This window comes from Rhinolophus ferrumequinum, chromosome 13 (assembly GCF_004115265.2).
Source record: "Rhinolophus ferrumequinum isolate MPI-CBG mRhiFer1 chromosome 13, mRhiFer1_v1.p, whole genome shotgun sequence".
Lineage (NCBI taxonomy): Eukaryota > Metazoa > Chordata > Mammalia > Chiroptera > Rhinolophidae > Rhinolophus > Rhinolophus ferrumequinum.
This window is the reverse complement of record NC_046296.1, coordinates 2542986-2556700: the sequence shown is the minus strand read 5'-3', so window position 1 is coordinate 2556700 and position 13715 is coordinate 2542986. Positions and strand designations below refer to the sequence as shown.

Here is a 13715-nt window from a genome sequence, read left to right as displayed (position 1 = left end):
ATAATATACACACACATATAAACATAGTATACCTACACACACACAACAGCAATTGTATTATTTCCATAGAAGAACAAACTTGAAAAACGTGACTCAGTCATGGAAACATTGAAGAGCCATGAGAGAGGTTGATTTGAACAGAAGACCATGGAAAAATTGAAGCCCTATGATAATTTCCCAGAAACTTTTGTTTGGCCCTTTTGCTCGGACACCGTTTACTTGTGATTTTTCAGAGAGAGCTCGTATGCAAAATGTTGTCTAAACATCTGAGTCAGTGCTGAGGTCACTTGACTTCATTTCCTGTCAAATGTGCAAATGCTCTACAGCACATAGAAATCCGAGATTCAGTATACTAGGTTTTAAGAAATCCCAACATGCAGATAGTAAATTTAGAAAATAAATGTATTGAGGATGTTTTAACTAGGCAGTTAACTGCAGGGCTAAGTATTCTAAACTGTTTACAGATCATGACCTACCTGAGGGGCGGGGAGAAAGGAAACTAAGTCAGTAAACGATTGATTGAAAAAAATGATATTTTAATCTGCCTTGGAAACAATTAGTTGGGGTTTATAAAAATGTGGTGTATAATACAGAAACAATTTATTGCTGTGAGGTACACATGTGGGTGCTTCACAGGCCCTTTCCAAGCACCTTTGGGCCTAGCCCCAGTTGCCACCAGCTTTGGCAGCTTTGAGAGAGAAGTCTGCAGGGAGTAGGTTTCCCTTGTTCGGTGTTTGCAGGAACTGGCACGTCGTCAGGGTTAGCAATTTAGTTCCCATTTTCCGCATCTGGTTCTAAGATTGTTTCCTTACCTGTCTATGGATGACTGATGGCTGGATTGGAGAAGGAGGCTTTCTTATTGTTATTCATTCCTGTGACCTGTATGGAAATTTGTGACAGAGAGACATGTTTGTATGTGCCTATAGATTTGTATATTCTTGATGCATTTCAGTCCACTGTCTTCTGGTGAAGGACGTGAAACAGGTGGGTAGTCTGCTAGCGACTCAGTTCTCTGAGTAATTCTGCTCCCACCCCAACTACTGACCCAGGATGGGTAGTCTGAGTCCTAAAAGTGTTATGAAATAAAATTGTGCAGAAAGTTTTGACCCAAGCAGGATATTTTTGTTGTTGTAGTTCTCTCTCTCTCCCTTTCCTTCCCACCCTCCTTTTCCTTCTTCCCCACTCTTTCTTCATGTGTAAAAGAGATTAAAAGAAAATGATGAAAGCAGTTACAGTGTCCCCCCCATATTTCTCTTCCCAGCAGGTATTAGTAATGATAAGGATAATAACAATAATTGGGACTGTATTTCATTGTTCCAGTAGAGGCAGTGCCAAATCACTGGCACATTTACTTAGAAATTGCTGGTTTTCATTTGTTTTTCCTTTTCCTCTAAAGCTCTTTAAGTTTAAATATTTGAGTTATTGTAATATGATACTGCTTTTACTAAAACTATTTTAACTTGCTTTTTAAAAACCAGAACTGTGAAAAGATAGAGAACAATACAAACCTGTCTTTACAGAAGAATGCCGATTTTAAAGATCAGGGATATTACACCTGCATGTTCTTATTTCATCATAATGGAAAATTATTTAATGCTACCGTAACCCACAATGTAACAGTTGGAGGTAAGAGAAATTTTAGAATCGGGAAGAAACAAATATATCTTAGTAAAACAGAGTATTTTCTTTCTTCTAAAGCTGTACAGGAAGCCAGAGGCAGTTGGAGTTGTGACCACATCATGAGTTCAAATAAAAGGGTCAAAACCATTTTGGCACCATCCACCACACTAAAAGATTTTTAGGGGTAGTAATTGAAAATTTACATGGGTGAACCTCCCATGAGTCAGCTGTCTTATTTGGTATTTGAGTAAATTCCAGAGTCTTTTGTTGTCAAGCGTATGCTTTCACTGAACAAATATTTATTGAGGATGTTTATATTCAATAAACTACTGAGCATTGGGAGGGAAGGGAAGCAGGGAAATATGAAATAAATATTCTCGAAGAATTTGATTATAGTCAGGAAGGGTATTAAGCCACATAGAGGTCCCATGGTGCAGGTGACCTTTGAACAACGCAGGGATTAGGGGCACCGACCCCATCTGCAGTCAAACATCTGCGCATAACTTTTGACACCCCAAAACATAACTACAAATTGTCTATTCTTGATGAGAAGCCTTACTAAGAACATAGTCAATTAATACATATTTTGTGTATTATATATTATATACTGTATTCCTACAATAAAGGAAGCTAGAGAAAGTAAAATCATAAGGAAGAGAAAATACATTTACAGTATGTATTGAAAAAATTCCACTTATAAATGGACCCGTGCCGTTCAAACCCGTGTTGTTCAAGGGTCAGCTGTATGTGCAGTGGGTCATCTGTGAGACGTGAAGGGGATGGAGGGAGCCCAGAGGAAGAACAGATGTAGGAGGCTCTGTATGAACTGGGTCTTCCAGGCTGAGTGTGATGGACAGCTGGAGGACATGCTGGGGGCAGGACGCTCTGATAAGAGGATGTAAGGAGCACAGGTGTGGTGGTGGAAAGGGGCTGTGCATTCTGGGATGGTGGCTAGTGGTCTGGTTTGTCATGAAACCAGACTACATACGTATAGTGAAAAACTGAAGGCTGGATTTTAGAGGTAGTTTAATTAAGACGACCCTCACATGGCACAGCCAGGAATCGGTCATCCAGTCCCTTCTTGGGAGTTACCATGGAAATGACCAAACCGCGCAGGTACAGATTTGAATATTTGATTGTTGAGAGTCATTTTCCCCTTGGAGTCCAATATGCCTTCATGTAGTTCTCTGCACTGGTCTGTGTTTGCCTTCAGTGACTGCACAGATTAAGTCTGCTCCCTTCTTAAGATGCCAACACCTTTGAGTATTTGAAGATAGGAGGCTTCTCCACCCTGCATGTTCTTTTCCGTCATCTGGGAAACTGGAAAACCCCTGTGATGACCCATCAACAACACCGGGGGCTCCCAGTGATTAGAACTGATCTGTTTCGGCAGCGTTTTTCCTCTTCACTTCAGCCACTTAAATAGTTATACTCCATGGACTGCTGAGGAATAAAGGACCATAAACTTAGTCTCTACACACACCCCAAATTTGTTATTTCCTGGTTCTGAAGGTCAGAAGTCTGAAAGGGGTTCACTGGGCTAAAATCAAGGTTTTAGCAGGATTGTGTTCTTTCTGGAGGTTCTAGACAAGAGTGGGTTTCCTTGCCTTTTCCAGCTTCTGGAGGCCAGTCTGCATTCCTTGGCTCCTGCCACTTCTTCCCTCTTCACAGTCAACATTGTACCATCTTCAAATCTCTTTCTCACCTTTGCTTCTATCAGTCATATATCTTTTTCTGACTCTGACCAGTCTCCTTCCCTCTTATGAGGACCCGTGTAATTACCTTGGGCCCACCTGGATAACCCAGGATAGTTTCCTCATTCGGAAATCCTTAATTTAATCTCAATACAAAGTCACTTTTGCCATGTAAGGTGTAATATTCACAGGATCTAATGATTAGGATGTGAATAACTTTGGGGGTGGACCATTATTCTGCCTGCCATAACCCGTAACCTGGGACTCCCATAACTAAATTATCAAACTCAAATACCTTAAATTCTATGTATGTATCCTAAATTCTTCAATTTTACTTTCCTGTGTGTGTATGTGTGTGTCTGTGTATATTATATATATATATATATATAATATACACACACATATATATGTATATATATATATATATATAATATTTTTTCCCTTTAATCTCATATAAATCTCCGATCCCTTGAGACTTCTACCACCAACACTCTCCCCTCATCCATCTTTGCTTTTTGCCCATCAGCTCCTCTCTTATTCCTGCTTAGAAGGAGCAGTAAGAATATTCATTATCTAAAGAGCACTGACTATGGGCCAGAAACTGTACTAAACACTTTAATTAAATCATCTCATATAATCCTCACAACAGCCCTGTGAGCTTGTGCCCTCGGGTGAGTTAAATCACGTAGCCTCTCCGTGCCTCAGATTCCTCACAATAAAATGGGACAGCTCTGGCTCGTCCCTCATAGGGTGGGTAGCTTTGATGACTGAGTGGGTGAATGTGTGTAAAGCATCGAGCATGGTGGCAGGGATAGGGAAGTCCTGCTGTTATCACCATCTGCCATTGCCTCACCCCCACGGCCCCGCACTGCCGCATGAGCTATTTTTCTGCCTTAACTACCCATCTTAATTATTTATGTTTTGTCTTCTTGGAGAAGGCCCAGCGTATCTTTCAGGACTCAGCTCAAATGCCCCCCTCCTCTGTGTCTCCATGGTTCACATTTCTGATTGCTGTCAGAAATGGGCGACACGTCTGTCTCTGCCAGGAGACTGGAAAGTTCTTGGCAAGAAGGAAGTGAACTGAGTTCTCTTGCTCATCTTTGCATCTCCCGTACTTATGCCTGGCACTTGGCACATAGTAGGTACTTATTACATGTCTGGTTAGTGAATTATTGAACCAGCGACAATTCCTTCAACTGTGCCTCATTTGACAAGAAGTCTAGCCTGTTAACCACCCTGACCATTTTCCTTTGGATTTGGTGACGTTTGCCATCATTCTTCTATAATGTAGAGCTTAGAAATGGAAGTCGATAGTCAGGAGGTGTCATGGTCTGTGCTGAGGACGGTGGGGCCCCGAGCACTCACCTGCTCTGTGTTGTGTCTTTATTCCTGTTCACCTGAGGTCATAGATGCAGGTCTCTCAGCGAGCACGTGGTGAGCATCGTAGCCTTGAGTCACAGTCTTCTCAACTGCCAGCTGGCATCTTATTTTCTAATCTAGTGATTGTTCCTCCTACTGCTGACAGTCTCTGTGGCATTTTGATTCTGTGATCTTAGCTTCCTACATAGACTAGGCATGCCAGAGGCATCCAATGAGGTGTTGTCTTCCTTTTGTTACCATAAATAGGATTGCACCCTTCACTTTATGCCTCTTTTACAAGTCTGGTGCTGCTTGGGTTCTCAGTGGTACACTTCAAGTTTTAGTAGATGGATCCACAGGAAGATAGTGAGTTACAATTTTCCCCATTGCACAAAACCACCTCCTGCCCCTTTGTCCATGAACCCACTCATGTTCCTGCATACTCTCAGAGCTGAGCATCAGAGTATCAGATCTTTCTCTGGAGCCATTCCAGCTCCTTCTGCCTATCTACATAGTTCCAGGCTTGCCCAGCGAGTCTGAATCTCGCAGGAACTGGACCTGACTCAACCTGGGGTTTCACTGCCCTAGTTTCATTCTCCACTTTTGCCCACGTAATCCTCCACTCCCTTCTCTACTCTTCACTCTGTAGCACCACACCCTCTGCAAGAGCTTAGGTGTGGGTGCTGCCAAAGAGCTCCCGAATCACCCTCCATCCTCACACTCACACATTCTGTTTGCTGAGCGCCTACCAACCTCACGAGGCCTGCTCTGGACATTACTTGTAACTGCCCCAGAAACACCAGATGTACTGCCAGGGGGAGTCCAGGTCAGGAAGAAAGTTGCCAGTGCTGATAAGAGGAACGGCGAGAACTCGACTGTGTAGCAGTATAAATGTGTGATCACTGTTGCTCTGTGTTCTGCAGTTATTAGCCGCCTTAGGTGGTATGGTAGCATTCAGTGCAAGGCTGCTGGGGGATTACTTCCTTCCTATACATTACTAGATGGAGCCAGAGGCGGAACATATTTATGCACCTCCAGTTGGGGACAGAAGTCACTGAGGGACAGAAGTAAAACTGAGCCTGCAGGTGTGTACACCCCAGCAGGGCTGGCACTAGGGTGAGGCAAGTGAGGCAAATGAGAGTGAGAGTGAGGCAGGTGAGGTATCCAGGGTACAAAATTGAAGGGGCACTCCTCTCAGTGTCCTGCGAGGGGAGGGTGGGCAGCTGAGAGTGAGTGCCTTGCCTGCCCCACCAGAGTCTTGCCCTTGTGCTGTGAGGAGTTGAAGAGGGCAGACAGAAGGAATAAAGGCAGAACAGAAAGGCATTTCCAGTGACTTTGCATCTTCTAAGTCCTGCACGCTTGGTTGTCTCCCTGGATGAGTGTCTTCCTCTGGCTTTTAGCTGCGGTGAGCAGAAGCCACAGACAGGAATTGAGAGAAAACCAAATTCAGCGTGCTTTCTCCGGCAGCGTGAGCTTGGAAGTTGTTGCAATGTGAGCAACAAACAGTATTAGCTGCAACCATTATTTAATGAAAATACGACTAAAGTAAAAGTAATGTGATGACTGTTAGAGTCTTTGTTGCATGGAATAAGCATATTACAAAGAATGTTTGTCTTAGAGAAGCTCAGTGCAACACTAACACATTTTTCTTTTGTTTTTTCTCACTTTCAGATTACAATAAAATAACTCCGACTCTTTTGGAACCACGGGTTACTACCTCTGTTAGAGTGGAATTAGGTATATTTTGATATACATGTATTCTGCCTTTATGAATGTCGGCATAATCAAGTCTTCCAGGGTTACATCTGATTCACTATTGATCAGTATTGTGGGGATAACGCACTCCATGTTTAGTTAAGAACAGTACAAAAGCAGGAAAAGCCTGTCATTATTTGAATGTTGCCATTTTTAGACTGATTAAAATGAACAGTCTGTTCAAAAGATTGTGGAACTACCTGTGGCTTGTACATTAGGGTGTTAGTCACCCTGTTTGGAGTCATTTTTAAACATGAAAATTCAGTGAGATTACTCTGGAGAACTGATTCAAATGTATTGTGTGGTTTGAATATTTGATTAATAGATTTATTTTAAGCCAATAGACTGAATTGACTGTACATTTAGAAATTGTCTCGATAGGTCTTGATGAATCAACATGTCCAGTTAAGTAATTTCTTTCAAAAATAAAACAAAGGACGGAAGGGAAGGAAAGAGGAAGGGAGGGAGGGAGAGAGGGAGGGAAGAAAAGAGGAGGTTCACATATGCTAAACCAGACTTTGTGTTAGGTGACTGACATATGTTATTGAATTAAATCCTCCAGACAACTCTGAGGGGTGTTATTCCCATTTTATGAATCAAATGACTGAAGTCCAGAAAGGTTAAGTAGTTTGTCTAAGGTTAACCCATTGGACAGAGGCAGAGGTGGGGTTCCAGTGTCTGTTGATTGTTTCCAAAGCTCGCATTGCACATTTGGACCCCAGCTGGTTCCAGTTGTTTATATGACACACGATCACTGTCACTTGGTTACTAAGAAAGGTGTGTGTACAAGCAGATGGTGTGAGGACTTGATGACCTCAGTCCAGTTAGGACTTGAGCTGGGTAATAGCTAGAATGCAGGTTTGTTAGATTCAGTCTGCCTCTCATCTCTGGTAGCTGTGGGGAGACGTCAGTCATGTGTTTGTTGCAGGTCTTTTCCTCTAGCGGGGGTACTCTCCTAAGTACCATAAGATGGCAAGAGAGAGAAATTATTAAGCCTTGGAGCAGCCTCCTGTGCTGCCCCAGGTCCTGAGCAATAATCCTGAAAGCCTGTGGCTGTCAAAATCTCCACGGGACGCTTTTCTCTTTGTAAGATTCCCTTTGAGTTGTACAAACCAAAGAAAATTCCTCCAAGAAATCAAATGACTGGCTATGTCTGCTCACCTGGAAGGGCTTTTTTCTAGCTACACTTTCAGTTCAACCATTTGTTTTCCCTGCACTTTGATGTCTTTAATTTTTAGCCAACTAAATTAATTTTCTTTGTCTTAGCCATTTTGTTTTTTTCTAGAAGTTGCAGTGGAATGTTGTTCTGACGGTGAATTGTACATTGAAAAGAAAGTTCACTGGCTACCCTAAGTTTTAATAATTGATTTAAACATAAACATTTGAAGAGAAACAGATTCATATTTTGGTGATGACTCGTAATTGCTACTTAAATTTCTCTGCTTTATAAATTATTTAAAATTTAAAAACAAGGCATATCTGCTTTTTTTTCTGGGCTGTAGCAGTATGTTAGCATTACATGTTAGGTTAACGTATATTGATTAATTTTAAACTTTTGGGGAATACAAGTTTCTAAAATCAGAACATTGTTTGTCAACTTTCACCTAGGAAAAGATATACAGCTCAACTGCTCCGCTACAGGGGATGAAAAAGATAGGATTGATTGGTACATCGGAAATAGAAGTAGAAATGTACATGAAGAGGAACAAACAAAAATTAAGTAAGTATATGTGATACATGATATATATCATGAGACATAAAAATCTTATTGTGTCATATGCACCCGATATTAAAGAACTCCGACTCCTGAGTGGCTAATAGGATGTTTCGGGTAAGTGTAAATTATAACTATAATTTACATATTTTATCATGGTAATTCCCATTCTCTAGGTTGATGGATTACACAGAAATTCGTTGCTGAGATCGAAACTGGAGAAAGAAGGTCAATGAGGCTCATTTAGCATCATCTTGCAAAAGCAGCTTTTGGCCAGTCAGAGGGAGAGTGGGAATTTTACCTAACATCTTATAAAAGAACAATGACTTAGGCCCCAGAATTTCTGGATTTTGAAAATTCTGCTAAGTGCTTTATTTTTTCTAATGTGCCAGAGAAAAGACCAGGTTAGGTGAGTGTGACACATTTAAGTTAATTTGGGTCCCTCGTGTGCCGTAGACGTCCTTCCCTACGCGTCACTGTGAGACCAGCCAGGAGTCTAAAGGTACAGACTCATCAATAGTACCTTTGCCTTCATGGCTCTGGGTGCAGCTAAGGCCGAGGGCAGGCCATTTCCTGCTACCTTTCCAGATCCTGTCCTCACACACACGCCTTTCTTTTTTCTGATTGTTGAAAATAATTCATCGTAAGAAACTTGAGAAATCCTGAAAACCACCAAGAAAGAATTATCATTTGAAGACAGTTGCATAGGTGTGTTGGGAAGTTCTTTGATGGGCAAGAGATACTGACATAGGCACTGCTTCCTGCTCTGTAGAGACAGTTGGTAACTTCTTTTCAGAACATTCACTACAGTGATCACCTTTCTTAAAGGTGAGTATTGAGGAATTTTATCAAGTATGGAAGGGTCTCCAGAGATGGTCAGATATAAGTTACATCTCAAGCAAATACTACTGTAAATTACCAGTCACCTGGATTGCCGTTGGGCAGAGTAATTATTGCAGCATTTTCCTGTCGATATCCATTCATGGAAATTAGGAACACAGTAAGAACAGGTAGGAGAAGCAAACTGGGCAATGGTTAGATATAAATATGAAGGAGACAGTATTGGTGCCAAACATTCCAAACAACACGTATATTAATATTTAAGTAGCCTATGTTCTTCCATTAAGAAATGGTCAGACATTAAAATAACAACACATGCTAAGCCTGTGGTTATTTCAATGTTTCTGAATGACTTCGGTACATGACTATAATTATTAATGTACTGACACGCTCAGGTTCTAGTGAGTAATGATCCCCATGTGTCTATCACCTTCGCTTCACTTTGGAGATTCTTTCTGCTTTTTACACTTAAAAAAGATATTCCTTGTCATCATGCTGGTGGCTGTCCGTTTGGGCTGACAATTGTCAACAAGCCCTTCACCTAGGAGCAGGCACGTGATTAGTGCTTGGGGAATGTTCGTGCAGCTGAATTGCGTGGCTGTCATGCCATGTACCTTGCCCTCAGCGCCTGTCCTTCACTAGAGACCCACATTTCTGCATTTCCCCCTGCTAGCGCTCTTGTTAATCTTTGGAGCGACAGAAGACCAACTTACCAAACATTGAAAATGAAGCTTAGGTTAAGTTAAGAGAGTGGGAAGGTCTTTCTTTACAGTTGGGTATATGGACTTTTTATATCTCCTCAGTGGCCTTTTCTGCCTTACTTCAGGATTTTTCATTGATGTTAGGGGATTGATATTTCTGTATCGATGACTTCTGTACAGAATTATGTCCTAAAATATATTTGAGACAGTTGGAGGCTACAGTGGGTACCATGTCTCAAGTTCTAGAGACACCTGCTGCTAGGGCTGTCAGGTGAGTGACTATATCTGGGAGTGCTGAATGACATAGTGACACCAGAACCTGTCACTGGTGGGGAAGCAGATGTCACAAACATTTTCCTTTCATTCAACAACAGGACAATTTGAATCCTTTAAGAAGAGAAAGAGCTTGCTGCCAGGGGCTGTCTCAAGTCATTTTCTGACACTCGCTAAACAGTTTAATTGGTATTTTTCATGTGCCTGGGAATGTCTGAAAATAGTGTTGTTTTTAAATTTATTTTAAATGCTGAACAAAATAAAAGTGATCTTTACGATTGTACAAAGTTCATATGAATCTGTGTCTATGCCGAACAATTTGCAGGCTTGTGTCAACTGGTGGAGACCTCACCGTGGAAGGAACAGAGTAGTCGGAGAGGAGAAATAGAGAGGCATAATTGAGAGAGAGAATCTTTTCTTGTATTTTCAACTTAGCATCATTACCTTCGAGGCATTTTAATTCTCGTCAGTTCACAGCATCGCCCCTGGATGGTTCAGGAGGGCTATGTCTGTTGGACCTGAAGCTTCCCGTGAGAGTGAGAGGCTCATTGTGACCACACTTTAAGCATTCCCACCAGAAAGATAAGATTTAATGAGTCAGCAAACCTGCTGCCTTTGAGTATTTGCATGTATGACACCCTCTCTCATGGATAATGTTGCTGGCAATGAACAAAGCTGATTGCTAAATTGTTTTCCTCTCTTACAGGACTCCAGAAGGCAAATGGATAACTTCAAAAATATTGAGAATTGAGAATGTTAATGAAGAAAATCTAAATTTTCCATATAACTGCGTTGTGCAGAGCTACAGTGGATATCAAGACTTCAAAAGCTTCAGATTGTTGAAAAAAGGTATGAGAAACTTTCATTTGTGGAAGTCTGTGGAAACTTAGGTTGTCGCTGCTGAGAGACCCTCTCAAAAATCATCACTTCCTCATTTTACGTACCAGGAACTGAACTCCTAAGAGATGATAGGATTCACCTATATCACAGGCGTTCAGTGGCAGAGCTGGTGGTCAGCCTGTGCCGGGACCCACCGTGCCCTGATTCCAAGCAGAGAAGGACAACAAGTTTATTCTTTTGTCCTCAATCAAATTTTAATGTTATGTAGAAACTAAGGACCCAGAGCAGGGAGGCAGGTGAAACTTGGGGACAGGGATGGTGGGTGAGGGTCATGGGGGAGGCAGTCAGGGCAGCTCTGGCACACAGAGAACAACTGGAGGAAACTCTGCAGCTCAGTGCAGATCGAGGCCAACGATACTGCAAGTAATTGCTGCCTCCAGCCTACCCTAGTGGGGCAGTGGGCATGCGCACAGGGGGCCCTTTCGTGTGGTCATTCATTCAATAAAGATTAACTGAGGCCTCCCTTCCTTGGGCCAGTCCTGGGGCAGGCGAGCGGACAGTTGATGGCTCTGATCAGTGGACTCTTAAAGTTTTCCAGTGCCCACCGAATGGAGCATTCCAGAGTTACCTCCCTATGTCCTCCACCAACTGTACAGCCCAGAGCCTTTGGTCCAGTAGCTACTTTGAAATGTCTGTGTCCGGGGCCAACAGCTATGCTCTCCAGTTGGTACCACTCATTCCCAGGTTGGGCTGTCAACCCCTGGATATGTAAGGAAAAGTTAGGATCTGAGAGAGAGACAGATAGACAGAGATGATAGAGACACACAGAAACAGAGATAGGAAAAGATGTAATGGAGAGACACACACACGGACAGAGGGACAGAGACAGAGAAATGAAGAACATAGAGACAGAGAGGTAGAGGTAAAGAGAGAGAGAGAGAAGGGGGAGAGAGAGAGAGAGAGAGAGAGAGAGAGAGAGAGAGAGAGAAATGGCTTTGGTGAGAAACAGAAGGAGTGGGGGAGAAAGGACCTAAGGCCAGAGCCTCTCTAGTTGTGAGATCCTGGTTACCATTAACTACTCACCTAGAACACCTGTTCTAAAGCTATCCCTCTACCATATGCATTAATAATAATAGCTAAGATTCTTAGCTAACATGTTTATTATATGATAGGCTCTGTGCTAAGATCTTGCCATTACTTAACTTAATCATTACCACAAGCTTTCATAGGTGAAGAAACTCACCCCATGTCACAAGTAAAAATATCAAAACTCAGACCTGCTTAACTCTGAAATTAACTGATTTACTCTGTGCTCTTATCTTCTACAGGAATTGTCACAAGTGTCCCTCTACCTCACATGAATATACAGAGGATGCCAAAAACATGTACACACATGACTTGTATTCATCTTTTGTTATCGGTATATATTGAGTATTACAATTTTAAGAAAGTTTTTTCCTTTCTTAAAATGTGTATACATTTTTTGGCACCCTCTGTATGTGCCTCGGTCCATGCATTTGTGAGGGAGAGTCTTTCAAGTCCATTATTTTTGTTTGATCCATGGCCTTCCTTGAATTTTTGATTACTGCTTGCCACCACGCACACTTCTCCTCTCAGATCCATGCATGACGGGCCATCTTACCCCTGCCAGAGAGGTCTCTGCCCTGATCACTTCTCCTTCTGTGCTCACAAATGTCATCTGGGGTATAGGGTTTTCCACTCCACCATTATCCCTGGAGGAGTGTGCGGCAGTGTGAGAGTGTGTGTTTGTGTATTTGTGTGGCACAGTTATGGATAGGTAGACCTTTAAAAGACACAGGAACCCCAGGGCCTGGCTTTATTCAAAAGTCACTTATTAAGCAACTATAGTTGCTTACTTATATCTTAATAGTTAATTTTACTGGAAAGATCATTCCTGAAAATTGTGCTAAGATGGCAAGAGCTTTATGCACGTTTATGCTCTTTGACCTAGAAATCCCCACACGATTAGAATCTACTCTAGGAAAATAATCAGAAAGAGAGATAACGGTTTATGCATGTGTTCGTTGCAGCACTAGGTATCGTTATGAAAAATTGTAATCAATCTAAATATTGGAATATTATGAATTGTAATTTTAAAGAACTAGTAAAATGCTTAGAATATAATGGTAAGTAATAAAGAGTGATTACCATATGATCCCAATTAAGTCAATATTTTTAGCTAAAAACAAAAACCAAAAAGGACATATACTACTAGCATGCTAGCAGTGGCCATTACCACATTGTGGGATGGTTATTAAAAATTATTTTATCCTTTTTACTCCTTTGTGTTAGCTCATATTGTCCATAATGAGCATAAACTGAATCAGTCTAGAAAATACATTTTTTCCCCCAAAGACCACTTTTATAAAAAGAAGAAAAAAAAAGATAAAATTCTCAGACCTGTGTGTCAGATACTATGTTAACTACTGTGTGCACTATCTCATTTAATCTTGCCCACCAAAAGCAACGCTATACATGAAGCAGAAATCATTAACTTCATATTATAGATTAAGACACTAAGAGTCAAGTGCATCAATGACATTTCCTAGGACACAAAATAAGTGACAGAGCCAGGCTGGGGCCCCAGACAGTCTCAGTTCAGCACTGGCTCTCAAGACTACATGCCTCCATTTAGGTTCTCAATCTGCTCTCTGAGATTTATGTTTCGGTCCCTCTGTATTTCACCCTAGTGGTTTATAGTCCTGGAGACCTGACTTCCACAAGTAGGGATAAACTACATTACAGTGCTTTCAGTTCAGGTCTCTGAATATCCTTGTACACATTTTTATTCTTCAAAAATGGGACTAGAAAGATCACTGCTCCAAACTAATGGCAGGAATGCGGAATAACTCAATGGAACATGTTGGGTACCAGTGGCAACATGATGGAAGACACGTA

The 13715-nt window shown here is 41.6% G+C and overlaps 1 protein-coding gene across 5 annotated transcripts in view; it reads left to right on the top strand.

Moving 5' to 3' along the window:
* IL18R1 (interleukin 18 receptor 1) overlaps positions 1 to 13715 on the top strand; it is a 38973-nt gene that overhangs the window by 16897 nt on the left and 8361 nt on the right. For 3 of the 5 annotated variants that reach the window (XM_033124294.1, XM_033124293.1, XM_033124296.1), the window contains 4 exons: positions 1479 to 1626; positions 6345 to 6410; positions 8037 to 8148; positions 10663 to 10805. In XM_033124294.1, the coding sequence (XP_032980185.1) occupies positions 1479 to 1626; positions 6345 to 6410; positions 8037 to 8148; positions 10663 to 10805 (469 nt within the window). The remainder of the gene's footprint in view (positions 1 to 1478; positions 1627 to 6344; positions 6411 to 8036; positions 8149 to 10662; positions 10806 to 13715) is intronic. The other 2 variants (XM_033124295.1, XM_033124297.1) reach the window with 2 other exon arrangements.